Genomic DNA, 16,715 nt, shown 5'->3' with positions numbered 1-16,715 from the left:
TTTAGATGCAGAAGCATTTCACCGATGAAGCACATAATGCTAACCCCGGTTCTTTTAAGACCCAGCAAATCTCTCTCTCAATTCTAGCAAAGGTGGTGGGAGCCTTTGAAAACAAGGTACCTTAGAAGAATGTGTCCATAAAATAAGGACAATGTGTCACGAGGAACATCTTGTACACAAGATGCTGCTCTGTATTATAGGACTGCACCGAGCTCACTGTTGGTTAGGGTGTATGACATACAATGTTTTATTCATAAATCTTACAAAAATGAAATGAAGCATTAATGCAGATGCCATCTGTTACAGGTAGGAGTCATTGACAGAATCTGGTCTGGAGGAGGAAGGTGATCACAGAAATCAATAAAGATAAGTGTAGAGATTTTCAATTTGTGGTGACCACAGCAGATGCTCCAGATCTCCAGTGCAGAGACAGTGCCATTTACCAGCTGTCAGGCACCTTCTGTAAGGAGACCTAGTCAGGCCCCTTGTCGATGGCTGTCCATATTGCAGAATCTCATGTTACCGTGGCACCAACACCAAGCCACTAGGCTCTGTCTCTAGGGTACCTGGTGGCATTTCTGGGGATAAGAGGGCATTCTGCTTGAATATGGGATGAAACCCTCCCGAGTTAAACCAAGGTCTAAGAAAAAGAGCTAATGTTTTCTTAGTACTCACTATGTACCAAGCACTAACTTAGTTGTTTTATAAGCATCATCTTTTAACCTTCAAACCCTCACCATACAAAAGGTACTGTCTCCTTCTCATAGCTGGGGACTCCAAGTTACAGAGTGATTACGTAAACTGCCCAGGGTCACACAGCTCAAAAGTCATAAAGCCAGGATTTAAGCCCTACAGGCTCCAAGGTCCTCCCTCTTACCATCTGCTTGGATGAGCATATGGTTGGAAAATTATGGATCTGTTAGATCCCAGGTGAGGGCCAGAGCCGTTACTGTAACCTTGCTTCAAGTTGGCTTGTCTATTGGAGCATCTACAGCGAGTTATGAAGGGTAAATGAAATAACATCTCAAGTGCTTGGAGCACTCAGATCTCAGTGCAGGAGGACTCCAGCATCACACCCACCCACCCCACCCCCCACCCACCCCCATGGAACTCTCCTTGACTGGGTTTGTTTGACTTCTGCTCCTTCATCTCGTTGGAACATGCGGTGCCCACTTGTTGTGAATTGACTGTAAAATGGCCTCCATAGGCTCATATGTTTAAACATTTGTGCTTGAGTGGGTGGCACTCACTCAGGAGGTTTGGAGCTCTTGGGAAGTGGAGCCTTGTTACGGGGAAGTGGCTGTCTGCGGGGTAGGCCTTGAGGCTTGTAGCCTGGCCCTGCCTCCTGCCTTCTGTCTGTGTCCTTTCCTGCCACCACAGCCTCAAGCCACTCCCCGCCACCACACCTTCCTCACCACAGCAGACTGCACCCCCAAACCATGAATCAGAACAGCCCCTTCCTCCCTCGAGCCTCTTCTTCTCAGGTACGTGGTAACACCAAAGAGAAAACTGGTGGTACACTCCTCCTATCCGCTGTCACTTTGCAGGCACATCTTGGCCACAGCGGCTAGAGGCCAAGCTGGATGTGAGCAAACCTGGACTCTTTTGAGGTCCAGATTTTCAAAAGCCAGTTGACTTCCCTACATCTCAATTTCCCCATTTATTCATTGTGTCAAAATCTACACTAATGTCTCCCCCAAACAAAGGTCTAGCACCAGTCTATGTGAGATGACTGAAAGAAAGAAGGAAATGTCTCATTCCTTGTAGTAATTACCACAGGCCTTTGCAACAGCCCTTAGTAATTATTTCTATATAAATAATGTATGAATACATATAAATTTACAAACTATATTTATACAACAAATATGTACTAATATATACGCACATACATATCGATGCTTTTTGGCCGAAAGAGAAGAGGCAGAGGGGGAGGGAGAGAAAGAGAGAGAAACAATTGCTTTGACCTCAAGACCTTGGCTTTTCAGATATTCCTGATCATAACTCATGGAATGGAGACATTTTAGATCAGACTCCAGCATACATACAAAAATAAAGATTAGCATATGACACTTAAACCTATTAAGTACAATGTATGCCGATGTTTCTTTTTATTGGATATTATTTTTTAAAATGTGTTGATTCGAGCTCCCCCTCCCTACCTCCCCTTATTCAGTTTCAGTGTCTGACAATTAACTGTGGTCTGGAAGTATGAAATAGAAAATTACAGAAGGAAAGAATTCATAAACTTTGTATTTGCTCCATTCAGCTTAGTGTGATGAAATTTCACGCCTATCTCACACAGGACACAGTTGTCCAGAATCTCCACACTGCATATGCCTGTCTTCCATTAGCTACTTAGTGTGTGCTCCATGATGAAACCATCCGTCCCGGTGTCATGGTAGCTCTCATTGTGTAATCTTGCATTACTTAGCAATGACTCCAAAGTGTAAGAGTGTGCTTGCTGGCTGCTTGGATATGACAAACGGAAGCCATAAAACACTACTTTAAGCAAAAAAGAGAAAAAGGAAATCCTATATGTTGAAGATGCTGAGCTTTGACTATTTGCTGCTGTCAATCTAATTTATCAATTAAACTCTATCATCAGTGTACGTAGAGTTTGGTACTATTAAGTTTGGTGTATACTATCTTGGAACACCCTCATGGATTACAACCCACAGTTTGAATCACTCTACAGAACAGGAAGTCTTGGGGAGGACTTTAAAATCATAGGTTCACACATCCCTTAGCCTTTTCTCTTGTTTTGCAAGACATTGCAAAATAGAAGAAATTAAGCTGGCTTCTGATCCCTGTGTCTACAGATCACATGGTATATTGTTGGACAATAAACACAGTTGTGTGTGTATGTTTGGTAACTCCAGTGGATTAGGTGTGTTGACAAGTAGGATTTCAAAACTGCATCTTAGACAGGGCCTGGTACTCTTTGGAAGGAGGGATCATATGTCTCCCATGTCTTTTCAATGAGTACCAGTAAGCAACTTCCTCTATGGACGGGGATCCACATGCCTCACAGCCCAGACATGCACTTTGCCTCAGGGCCACTGAAATCTGAATGGGATGCTGGTAAGCCTTTCCAATCATGAAGGTTCAGAACTCACAGCACCACCAGCACCACCACCCTCAAAAAGCAGTCTACCCTTGATTCTGCTCTGTGCTTTTGTGTCCAATTGAGAACAGCCAACTTTCTGGCTCATTGTTGAACTCTTTCTTCAGTAGGAAAGCAAGCTTCTGTGGTCCTGGGCTCTTCCTTGTGTGCTGCAGAGGCTCTGGGTGTTTCTAATCTCACTTTTTAAAAAATTAATTATTTTTTAGATTTATTTACTTACTTTTATGTGCATTGAATGTTTTGCCTGCATGCATTTATGTGTACCATGCTTCTTCTTGGTGACTTCAGAGTTCAGAAGAGGGCATCTGATGCTGTAGAACTGGAGTTATGGGTGGTTGTGAGCCACCATGTGGGTAATGGGAATCAAACCTTCATCCTCTGGAAGACAGGTGCTCTTCAGCACCCTCTATCATCACTTTTGACCGTACTGTCTCTCATATTTAGGATGTCTTCTTCTGCCCACATGAATTCTTCCTTTCCTTACAGACTATATCCCAGACTTTCTAAGTCCCCTTCCTGCATGCTTCCTCTCTGGAAGTGAGACAAAGCTCACTGAATTCATACAACCACCTGCTTCCTAGAAACTGTTTATGAATATTTATGAACTGACTTTCTAATATTTCAAAAACACTTCTAAGAAACTTTGGAACATAATCCCATTTAATGAGTGTTCCCTCATTAAATAAGAAGGTTTAGCATTTTTTTCATTGCAATACCTAAATCACATAATTATTAAAGATAACACTTTTAAGCTACTTATCTCACATTCTGAGAACTAGCGACTATAATGATGGTAGACCCCAGAACTGCTGGTTTTCCTAACAGTCCGTCATTTGGGAGACATTTGTTTTAGACAACTGAATTCTTACATGAGGAGGGCACCTGGAAGCTTCCCCTCTGGGATACTGGGAGATGCTCTTACAAAAACGGCTCTACATTTTAACACAGTTAATCCACTAACTGTGTTGGCTACTGTAGGAGTCTGGTTCATTCATTGTTCCTGCTTTTCTCTCTGTAACACACACACACACACACACACACACACACACACACACACACACACACACACCTCTTCCTTTCCCTTTTCTTTGACTACTTACATCTTGGAAAGAACTTAAAGATAATCTATTCAGTAATTTAATTTACCAAAAAGGTGAAATAATGTACTTCAGATCACTCTATAGAAAACTTTCAAAACATTTAGGGTCAAACCCCAAATCTCTGTCATTAAAGAAATTGGAAGCCAGACATCTTAAGACATCACCACCTAGCTCTTCAGTTTCATTTCCCTTTCCCAAACTTCCATCTTCCACCAAATCCCTCTGTCTCACCACCAGAGAACTTCCCCAGATCCTCAGCACCAAAGTGTCTCCTTGTCACTAACCAATTCCCCAGTGCCACTGTGTCTGAATCCCACGACTTCTCATCTTTCTTGGTGATTTCACTGTTTATTCTGGTTTTCCTCTTAGCCAACAAACACCACACCTGTGGAAACCACACAAGTCCTTTACTTTAAACTCCCCCAAAACTGTCAGCAAACTCCCATACGGGAGTTAAGCCCATGATGGTGGCTACGGCAAAGACCTGGGTTTTTTCTACATGGGTGGGAGGGGATGGACAGAAGAAGCCCTTTCTACCTCTTCTGTTTGATACTGAGAGAGAAGGTATTGTGTCTTGCAGATAAGTAATTTCTCAAGACATATGGCCAAGAAAATAGTTATCCTACAAACTGAACATGAGATGTATCCCAGCTCATTGACTTCAGTCTTTACTGGAAGAATCAAGAGCCGTGCTCCAGGAGGAAATAACCATAAATGTAGGCCTGTCCTTCCAACGTGCTAAGGGGAGAGTGAGGTGGTCAAAGGAGATGGCTGGACAGAACCATACCAGCAAACAAACACAACACATGTAGGCTCGGTAGTTAACTTTGTTGGTAAAGTGCCGGCCTTGCACACTTGAGGACCCGAGTTTGAGCCACACACTCCATGTTAAAATGCAGAGCACGGTGGCACACACTTGTAACCTTAGAGCTCATGAGAAATAGGTGGATTCCTAAGGCTTGCTGGTCAGCCACTTAGCCTACTTGGTGAGCACCAGGCCAGTGAGAGACTGTCACACAAAACAAAACAGAGAGCACCTGAGGAATGTCACCTGAGGTTGGCTTCTGAACACACACACACACACACACACACACACACACACACACACACACACAGAGAGAGAGAGAGAGAGAGAGAGAGAGAGATAGACAGAGACACACACAGAGAAAGACAGAGAGAGACACACACATACAGAGAAAGAGAGACAGACATACAGACAGAGAGAGAGACAGACATACAGACAGAGACAGAGAGACACACAGATAAACACAAATACATAAACACAGACACACAGAGAGACAGACATACATTTCTCTCTCTCTCTCTCTCTCTCTCTCTCTCTCTCTCTCTCTCTCTCTCTCATTACAGTCTATGACAGCAAGTATGTACATTCTTGAGACCTTAGCTCCATGACCAACTGGGAAATGATTTAGAGTACATTACTTAAACCCTATACTTGGCTTCTTTACCTGGTCATGGCAGGACAATGGAAACACCAGTCTCACAGAGTTGCCATGGGGATTAAATAAGTCAATACTCATTAAAAACAACAACAGCAGGGCAGTTCTTGGCGTACTGGGCACTATACAAGTATGTATAAATAGGCCTTTGGTTTGAACCATCTTGTTTGGTGTCTGCTGACCCCAAGTCCTGAGACATTGTGATGGTTTCCATCCACACCACATACACTCCATGTTTCCCAACATGACCAAATATTCCAAAACCTGTAAAACTTTTCTTTGCAATGTGAACCAGTTACACAGTTAAAACCCTCTGCTCCTAAGTGTTTTGGATGAAGGAGCCTCTGTCTAGATTCTCTTCCCTCGGTTGCCCTCTCTTGCCTCCAGGCTGCCTTAATTTCCCAGGTGCTTCCTGGGCCCCTCTGCTGGCCATTCCTTCCACAGAGGGGCTTCCCTCGATTCTCACCGCACTCACATTCACTTTCATGGTGAAGTGGTCAGGCGGCTTTAGATATCATTTCCTCCTGCACAGTCTCAAATGTCTATCAGGCTGGAACAAAAGCCTGAATCCCTGATTCAGGCCTCATCCTGTGAGTGCAAGGCCTATACTCTGTGTGGATATCCGAAAGGATCTTAAACTGAGGTGTCTGAATCTGAACTCCTGACCCTCCCCTCCGCTCCTCCCCTTCAGTCTTGGTGATCTCATTAATATTCCCCCTTCCCATGCTCTTCTCACCACCAATACACATTTTATCATTTCTTCACACACGCCTCCTTTTTGAGGGAAGGCATCACTCTCTGCTCAGCTGGGATTGACCTCTATGCTATCCTCCTGCCTCAGCTACCCAAGTACTAGGTTTATAGTCCTGAGCCTGGAAAGTCCCTTCACCATTGACAATCTGGCCACCACCTCCAGCAATGCTCTGGCTGCTGTGAATGCTCCCAAGTCCCAGGATGCCCCTTACGTCTCTACTTCTGCATTCACCCCACTCAGCATCCTCCTGAGCAGCAGGAGAGACAGCCTAAAAGACAGATGTGTCAATATTTGGTCCAAACCCTCCTGGTCGCACCTCACCTCACTCAGAAACACCGAAGTCCTTACAATTACATGGCCCCACCTAACCCGAGTGGGCGACCCAGTCTGAAGGCTCTCTGACCTCATGTCCTTCTACCTCCTGCCCCCCCTTCATCTTCTGTCTGGTGACATGTCTCAGCTATCCAGGCTGTCCCTTCCTTACTTTGCAGCTCTGCTCCAAAGCATGTGGTCCCTCCCTCACACGCCTCTGAAAATCAAAGGCTATACCTGTGCGGCATCCTTGCTACGCTTTTAGTACAAGACAGATCTTCGAGATCTGCTGGTGTTGTTTGACGTGTCAGAACACTCATTTCCTCACTGCTATGTGAATTTAAGCTCCGTGAGTGGGAATTTACATCTTATTCCTTCACTGCTGCCTTCTGATTACACAGTGAGTGCCTTGCGCACAGTGAGTGCCTTGCACACAGTGGGCCTTCAGTAGCGATTGGCAGCTGGGATGGGAATACTGGCTATTTGGCTCCTCTTACCTAAGACAGTCATCACCGTCTTCATTAGCTTCATGGGAGCCCTCCGGCGGCTGATGGAGCCACTCGTGTGTGGAGACAACACGTTGGTTTTCCTCTTGACATACATGTAGATACGCACATATACCACCACCATGATGAAGAAGGCCAAGAGGTTTGACACGGTCCAGAAAATGAGGTAACTCCTGCTGTAAATGGGGGCCAGGGAAGAGCAGGCAGAGATGTTGCAGAGGCAATTCCAGCCCAGTGTGGGAACCGCCCCCATAAAGATGGCAATGGCCCACACCAACAGAATGAGCAGTGTCACCCTCTTTTTGGTCAAGTTGCTGTGGACCCGCATCCTCATGATTGACATGTGCCTTTCCACTGCAATAACCAGCAAGTTGGCCAGAGAGGCAGTCAGGCTTGCGTCCAGGAGCCCCTGTCGCAGAAACCAGCGGTTGACAGTCAACGTTTTGGACACTGGGCCAGTGTTAAACATCAGAAATACATAGGCGATTCCAGCAAAGAAGTCTGCAGCAGCTAAGTTAGCCAGCAGGTAGTAGAAGGGAAAGTGGAACTTCCTGTTTGTGATCACTGCTGCAATGACTAGGGAGTTAGAAAAAAAGATAAAGAGGCAGAAAAATGTCCCGACACACAGGACGATGACCAGCTTTGTCCCTGTCCACTCGTCGGCTGTGTCTGCGTTACTCTTGTTGTAAAAGAAGTCCATCCGCTTGTCATAGTGACACTCATTCATTGTGGAGAAGAGCTGCACATCCTAGGAAGGAATGAGAAGAAGACAGACGTCACTCAGTGACACCAGGACACCCCTCCTCCAGGTGACTCCTTTCAGTCTCCTGGGTCTCACTGTAAACGCCCCTTGTGCCTGTACATTCACTCCTGACTCCTGCCACAGTGCATCGCTTGCTCGAAAGCTGTTTCCCAGGGTCAGCTGAAAGTTCAGGGACGGTGTGCCTGTTTCCTTTATTCACGCCAGGATCCAGAGGCTCTGCCTGCTTACGACGGGTAATCAAACAGCTGGCTAATAAATGAATGGATGACCAAGGAGGCATCAATATGTCAAATGTGCTGTCTTATAATTTCCACTCTGCACTAGTGACAGCGACAACATAGCACAAATCATTAATGAGTGTTTTCTGCTGGTAGCATCCAGGCCATTTCTTATTCATGAATTCTGTTCAGTAATCAAAAGCAGGCTTGTAACGCCAGGCATATTCTTGCCAAGCTAATGGTATTGAATTACTCTTCCAGGGCCAAATGCCTTCTCCAAGAGATCACTTTGCACACCTCCAACTCCAATCTTGATCATTCTATCTGCATCATTTAGTTTCAGGCTACAGTTACACAATCACTTATTAAGCATATGGTGTAGGGAGGGAGACTTCGGTCTCACACCCCTCCCTGACCTTCTTGTTCACGTCTTCCTCATAGTCTAATTCTAATGGTACCAATGTAAATATGTATGCTAGGTTTTCCATTCCAACCACTTCAAGTCGGTTACTTCCCAGGAGACTCTCCAACTAATGGGTGATTGAGGACAAGACCTTTACAGGTGCCATTGACTGACATCTAGGGTTTGTGCAGATATCCAACACAATGCAAATACTAGACTCACTTAGCAAGTGAAGGCAAGTCCTCAAGACTTGTGTGGAAGGGGACACCGGACTGTGGTATCAGGCTTGCAGGGGTGACACTGGTCCCTCTCAACAGAAGACTGAGTATGATACTTCAAAAACCAGTGGAGTTGAAGCGAAGATTCTAACTTCTGACTGGAAGGGCTATCAAATCCCTCACAGAAAACAAGGCTGGGGTTTATTCACTGAACCACAGGCTCAACAGACCTAAGAGTTGAGCTGTCTATCTTTTATAATGAAGTCTGTATAACAGGGAAAATATAGAAGAAATCCCAAGTTTTGATACTTCCTGTAGATTCTGGAATCTGATACCACACTGCAGTAGAGATTAGCAGCCTAGACAATGATTTTAAGTAGTATAAAGCACAGCTACATCTTAGTCTGCTTCTCAATTTATATTTTAATTGTCTAATGATATCTTAAAGTAAATTAAATATTTGCTTTGTCATTGTGGGATAAAATGTTCACTTGATATACTTAAACAAATTTCATAATTTTAACAGCTTTTTTACATTCTGTTATATGTTCTACTTAACTAACCCCTAGATTTGGACACTGAGGTTTTTCCCAGTGTTGTACCTTTATAAGTCATTAATCTTTATATACATAGCCAACTATAGGAGTAATTCAAGGTTTTCAGAATGAGGTAGAGGATATCACTGTGTCTGAAGGTTTCTGACAGATGATGTCAAACTGCTTGAAAGTGATTGTATTTCTAAGTCTACCAGCACTATAGGAAGGTTTAAAAAATATTAATTAGTGGAATTCAATTAATTATTCAAGGAGAAAATTAAGTGCTAAAATTATATACAATTCAGGACAACCTGAGGAGCTCACTCTGTGAATGGCCTGCTCTGTCATTCCAAATCAATCTGGACCTCACTGTGGAGGCAGCATCACTCTGCCTCGTCAGTGGACTCCACCCCGTGAAAGACCGTGGGAGTCTCTTCCGTTGTTCCACCCTTTGAGGAACTACAGCAAAGCTCCATTTGTAAATCAGACTCAGCTTGCCCCAGACACCAAGTCTGATGGTGCCTCAATCATAGATCTTGGACTTCCCAACTCCAGAATTGTAAGAAATCAACTCTGTGTACAGACCTAGTTCAAGTTACTTTGGTTCTAGCCACAGGAATTGACCCAAATGCCACATGAGAACTTTTAATGATACAATTACACTGTTTTCTTTCGCTAATTAAAAATGATTTACATATTTTGTTTTGCTACAGACTCTAGATAGCTAAGAAAAACATTTTTCTAATTTAAATATAATATTACTCCTGAGTGATTTATTAGAAATACTATGTAGAATGTTAGAATTCAGATGTTTTTAAAGATGTTTGTTGAATTTTCCTTATTTTTTGAAGAGATGTTAGATTTTTAGTTTGGTCTGTTACATTTGATCAAATCTGTGATTGTGTGAGGCATTAAGGCCTTGATGATTGAATCTTCAAAAACTTCAAATTCTACTTTTCTTCCATGAGAACTAAGCTGTATATTCCCGATTTTTTTTTTTTTTTGAAAAATTGTTACGAGACCAAGGAGTCATTTTTGTCTTTAAAACGTTGAGCTGTCACAGGAAAACTAGGATTAGCAAAACTTTCGCTAAGCAGCTCTCTTTCCCTGCACAAGATTCTCCATCTGGGAGAAACAGAATGGGGGTAACCAGTTCATACCACAAATTAGTGTAAAGCGAAAAACAAAGCAAAACGAAAAATCCAATACGGACTATCAAGCAGAAAGAGCAAATCATGTCACAAAAGCCCTGGCTGTCCTGGAACTCACGCTGTAGCCCAGGCTGACCTCAAACTCAGAGGTCTCCTGCCTCTGCCCACCAAGTGCTGGGACTAAAGGCGTGCACTGCCGCCGCCGCCGCCGCCGCCACCGCCGCCAATGTTGAAAGACTTTTAAACAAGAGTTCGCAGATTCGGTGTCCATTCTGTTTTCAGCTGTACATGGATTGCTCTGAAAAATCAGCTTAAGGTTCAAAGGCAAAGCCTGGGAGACCTGCATGTACTCAGTTGACCTGCACCAGCTCAGCTCACTTGAGGGTTTTCCACGGAGAACAAACTTTCGGTGATTTTTGTCTAAAAACTTCCCCCCCCCCCCCAAGACTTTCCACACTGAGGGCTGGTGCAGCTGGATCCAGCCCTCACCCATTCGCCCATGAGACTTCCTGCCAGCTCACCCGGCCTTCTACATTTGCTTCCAAGCTTACTGATGGTTCCCAGGGCAGACATGTTACTGTAATTTCTAAGCTGGAAATCACCAAAAATCCTAGCCAGTTTATAACTAATGACCAACTTAGCATTTCTTGACCTCTCTCAGCCCTTACAACATGATTCTGTGATTAAAAAAAAAAAAATTAATGTGTCATTTCACTCCTTGCCTACAGAGTTCTCTGCAAGATACTGCTGAGCAATTCAATTTGCCATCACTTTGGCTGTGTGAGGGTCACGTTTGGCACTCATGCAGATACCTTGTAGACCATTCAATGCCTAGGCTTTTCTTCATGTTGATACAGAAACACTGGTGTCCAACTCCCATCCCAGACCATTCTGCTCAACACAGCAGGGACCTGTCTGTTATGCTCATCCTGACAGTGGTGGATGTGATAAATGAACGAGTGACCTTTGTCCTCTGCTACATCCCACTCCCCTAAAGTGAAAAGTCTGGAGTTAAGCAGCTTTGCTCACTTACACAACAGCCACTAAGCAAAACTGGGGACTTTCATCACTTATTAACTCCGTGTTCCCAGTGAGTTAATCTCTCCACTCTAGTCTAATTTAATTACTAATATTAAGTGTGGACCCCAGGCCAAGTGCCAGACTAAGCATTTTACATGGATCACTTCATTTCATCTTCCCAACAATGATGTGCTGCCATTTTGCAGAAGAGGGAATGCAAGCTCCCGTGAAGGCCACAAGGCTGAGAGGCAGTTGAGTCTATTCCAGGAGCTATCCCATAAACCCACACTGCACTGTGCTTCCTTCCCCTCCTTAGGCAAAGTCAACACCAGGCAGAACTGTGAAGTCTAGTGAGACGTTTGGTAATGGCCACGTTACTGAAAAACGGATGATTTGATCAAATCACATTCAAAGACTGCCCCACGTATTAAATAGAGATGGGCACTCTAAACAGCCTTTGGTCCCCTCACACCTCTTTTAAAACACCTGAGGTGGGGGGGGGAGACCTTTTTCCCCCTGAAAATGTTCAGTTTTTACAGTACATGTGAAGCAGTACAGTCACATTGACGTGCTGACTCTTAACTTCTCCCACATCTGGGCTGATGTTTATGTTTATACTGAAGGTTTTAGAGGTTTTCATAGTTCTGACCCAGACACAGGAGATGCTAAACCTTGGAGTGATGACCACAACTTCGAACTCCAGTAATGTAAGACTTCATAAAATGGTGGTTTGGAAAGTCTATATGCGGAACCCAAATGAAAACCTGACGAGCAAAGCGTTCATTTACATTCTCCCCAACGTGTTTCTCTGAAGGGAAAAAAGATAATGAGGCCACTTGGAATGTGGAAACAATTATGGAAATGAAGTCATCAGAAAAACCACTCAAGTGGCTTTTATTCCTAGCTACATCTTCAGAGACAAGTTGCTGCCGCGCTCCTCAGTAACATGCCCCTCTTCCAGAAGGAAACGGGGTGCAGAGAAGAAGGGTGAGCTGCTGCTGTCTGTATTTTCTCTTTCTGTGGTCCACGAACACAGAGCGACCTTCTCCCAGTTAGAAACCTTCTCTAGGTGGGAGTCGAACCCCAGTTTAGTTGCTAATTTAGGAATGCCTGCATAGGTCATCAGGTCTGTTCACTGAATTCAATAATTCATGTTACTGGCAAATAAGGACATCAAGAATGATTTAAAAGCACCTACAATCTCTGGAGTTCAGTTTAGCCATTACTGTCCAAGCCTCTGCACCTTCTATTCCATCTCCTCATCCACCTCTTTCCCCACGTACACCCAGGACTCATATTTCTACCTCATTCCTGTGCAAACATCATTTCATCAGACATCTCTTCCTCATGGCTCTCTAAGGGGAAACAGCCAACATGCTGCACTTGGGCCATTTACCCTGCTCTGTGGTTTGCAGCATTTATCACCATCTGACAATCTAGTCGGGGTCCTGGATGCTGCTCTCTCCAGCAAGAAGCTACATTTAGGAAGGCATGCATTTTGTGTTGTTATGACACACCCCTGGACCCGGGAAGAATGCCCAACACACACATGGTCTCCGTAGATGCTTATTAAGTACAGACTTAAGTGAAGAGCCCTAAGACACCCATGCCTCATGACTCTAACCTTCTAACCACACTGACCCTTATCACTTTCTTCCCCACATCACGCTCTCTAATTTGAATGTCACAACTCATTCATTTCCCTGGCTTGACTTGGCACCGAATCGCGCCGGCAGAGGTGTGAGGATGGTGTCTGCTGCTATTGAATGCGGCTTCACCAGAGCAGACAAGTCCGGGTGGTCTGAAGAGCAATCCCACCACAGAAGCTCCCTGTGAGTGCGGACCTCAGAGAGGAGGGTCCTCTTTGAACCTAACTTCAAAAGAGAAAGAGCCAGTTGTCAAAGCTGGACCAATCGAAGTCACACCATAAAGTCGGGTGGAATTGCAATCCAACATACACCATGCACATCCAGGGCTGGGTTCTGAATAACAGTCAGTCGGAATGAAGAGAAGGATCTCCCCAGCAGACAAATCCTACTGAACCACACAGATATTCTACTGTTAAGAAGGGAAACTCGAGGTCCAGTCCTTGCAGGACTACCTAGCGACCTCCTTTCAATGACTGCCTGTCCAAATACAGACACGGAGAAAGCCGTGACTCCTCAGTTGAGAAACTGAGCAAATGTTATTTCAGTCGGATGACCAAAGTCAATGCCAGCAGTCTGAAGCCCTGTTGATCATCTAACTCCTAAAACCATGTGTTAGAAATAACGGTTTACTCCAGTCTTCTGAAGCAGCCCCACACTCTGCTCATCTTGTAAAACAAACAACAACAATGAAAAAAGAAACAGCAGAGAAATCTCAAGCAGAGAAGACCCTGTACCACTGTCAAGCTAAGAGGCTTGACAACTGAACAGAGTGTATGTGGTGATATTGTGTTCCCCAATATGTTGTGCACACTAATAAACTTACCTGGAGTCAGAGAACAGAACAGCCACTAGATATAGAGGCCAGAAAATGGTGGCACACACACCTTTAATCCTAGTATTCCAGAGGCAGAGATCTCCTGGATCTCTGTGAGTTCAAGGCCACACTGGAAACAGTCAGGCGTGGTGACACACACCTTTAATCCCAGGAAGTGATGGCAGAAAGCAGAAAGGTATATAAGGCGTGAGGACCAGGAACTAGAGCTGGTTAAGCTTTTAGGCTTTTAGCAGCAGTTCAGCTGAGATCCATTTGGACGAGGACACAGAGACTTCCAGTCTGAAGAAATAGGATCAGCTGAGGAATTGAAGTGAGGAAGCTGTAGCTGGTTCTGTTTCTCTGACCTTTCAGCATTCACCCCAATACCTAGCCCTGGGTTTGTTTTTATTTAATAAGACCACTTAGAAATTCATCTACAAGTGTATATCCTAAAGGCTAAGGACAGCTGAACAAAACAAGTGTTTTAATAGTAACAATGTGTCAGTTCACTAATTATAGCAAATGTATTGCATGAACTTAGGATTTAACAATGGCAGCTACTGTGCAGGGGGATACGAACCAGGAAGTTCACTGTGTGCTCCACTTTTCCACAAATTTAAACGGCGCTATACCAGAATGTTTTAAAAATTAGAGAGAAGGGTAGGTTACTAACTAACTCCATTACATTTTTGATAACTTCAAAATAAATTGGTAGCGCCTACTTCACCCTTGCCATGGTAAAATAAGCAGGGAGGTAGCGATTTGCTACAGCTTACACATAAGCCGATCTTGTTGGTAATGGGATAACAGATGCCACTGATAATCTTTTATAAAGCTGGTGTGTATTTACTTCTGGGGTGCTTGCCTCATTATAGACATCCATCTTTTCTCTCCAGAAGGCTGAACACCTCACCTCTGTTATTAAGAATGAATCTTCAACTAGGGCCCCTAAAGTTACTCAGATGCAGAGCCTGTGTTCCTCACCAGCAGCTCCCCGCCCCTACCCTGCCATCCTGCACAGGCAGTAATGTTCCCAGGGAGGGGCCACACAGAGGACCAGCAAATGCTCACTTGGTGTGACTGGGGAAATCCCCCAATAAAATGAGACACTGGAGCCAAAGGGAATGACTCAGTGAAGTGCTTGCAAACAGAGTTTGATTCCAGAACTCCTGTAGTAATAAAAATGTCAGGTGTAGTGGTAATCCCAGTGCCGGGGAGGAGGAATGGAGAAGATCCCTGGTACTCACCCACCACCCAGCTCCAGGCTAATAAGGGACCTGTCTCCCCTAAGAGGTAGAGGACACTAAGGATGATGCTGGCGTTTATCTTCCAGCCTTCACGTGTCCCCCCTCTCCCCGACCCAGCCCAGAAATTGACATTCCCAAGTCATCACTAGCTGGGAGATGGTGGGATTCAGGACAAACTGCAGGCCAGGCTTAGCAGAATAAACAGGCTATTGTGTTAGATCACATTGCAAAGCCCTTTAGGCAGGGAGGGCAGCAGGAGACAGGTCAGCAAGTTCACCTACCGCCATCTCTCCCTAGGGAGTGGGTGGACTTATAGCGTGTGGTATACACCACAGCTTCTACCCTCGGACTTGTTTAATAAACAGCTGTAATCAAAGGCATTGTTTCCCGGATGTTCCTGATGGCTGAGGACTGTCTTAAGCCCCTTCATTAAACAGGAAGGCAGCGGTGGAAACACAGTGGAGAGATTTTATGCGATCAACAAATTCCCTGACTTCGTTTATCCAAATGTAAAGTAAATCTTTGTGTTTACTTCATTATAAAATTGCAATCCACGTCTAGTTCATTAAGCTAAGGAGATACATTTTGACCTTTGACCCTCATCAAAAACTGCTAGTAAAATGTTTAAAATTAGTATTATTTGTATATAAATTCCTATGACAATCTTTAGATCACTGTATAATCACATTTCAGTAGCTTTACTGTTCAAAGGAGTTGAGAATACAAACATTAAAAGTGTAGATAGTCATGTGGAAGGAAATACATTTGACCAAAGAAATCGTGTCTATAAAAGGTATCTTGAAATGTTTCACGTTGCTGCCTTCACACTCTGCAACAGGAAACCTTGCGGTCCAAACTTTTTTGTTGTTATCTAGCTGTGTACCACATTCCTTCCTGTGGCCTGTCTCTAGTCCCCTGAAGGGTGCTTGGGAGTCCTTTGCTCTGCAGGGCTTGTCCTAAACCTTCTCCCACAGTGCCCATGGCAGGTCACTGGTGGGCTGCAGAGACGGCTTCTTGCTTCTGCAGGGCATGCCCACCTGAGCTCAACCTCTGTCTCTGCACAGAAAGGCAAATGGCAAGGCCATGCCCTGCTGTGGGAAACAGTCCTGACTGATGCTTCAGAGATGCCAGAGAAGGGCCTGGGAGTGAGTTCACTCCAACAGGGAAGCTCCCGCTCCACATCCTTCTTGCCTCCTTCCCAACTCATGTCTGCCCTAACAACAAGGCACCGGCTGGGATGTAGGAGATGGAGGAGGTGGCCATGCTGGCTTCCTGCCACCTTTTCCCCAGGTTGCTGTGGGTGTGCCGACGCAGTCACTACTGGGCAGCCCTCTCATGGGCTTCCTCTTGGCTGGTGCCTGGGGAGGGAGTGTTAACTGTCCCTTGCTGTTTCTGGGTCAGAGACGCCATATCTCTTCTTGCCAGTTCCCATGAGTTCTT

The 16,715-nt window shown here is 44.7% G+C and overlaps 1 protein-coding gene across 1 annotated transcript in view; it reads right to left on the bottom strand.

The window, feature by feature from the left end:
• The window catches only part of Lpar3 (lysophosphatidic acid receptor 3), a 69,031-nt gene that overhangs the window by 39,429 nt on the left and 12,887 nt on the right, over positions 1-16,715 (bottom strand). The window contains exon 2 of the mRNA XM_036191235.1: positions 7,248-8,004. Within this exon, the coding sequence (XP_036047128.1) occupies positions 7,248-7,983 (736 nt within the window). The 5' untranslated portion in view covers positions 7,984-8,004. The remainder of the gene's footprint in view (positions 1-7,247; positions 8,005-16,715) is intronic.

Source organism: Onychomys torridus, chromosome 6, assembly GCF_903995425.1.
Source record: "Onychomys torridus chromosome 6, mOncTor1.1, whole genome shotgun sequence".
Lineage (NCBI taxonomy): Eukaryota > Metazoa > Chordata > Mammalia > Rodentia > Cricetidae > Onychomys > Onychomys torridus.
This window is presented reverse-complemented; position numbering and strand designations above follow the sequence as displayed.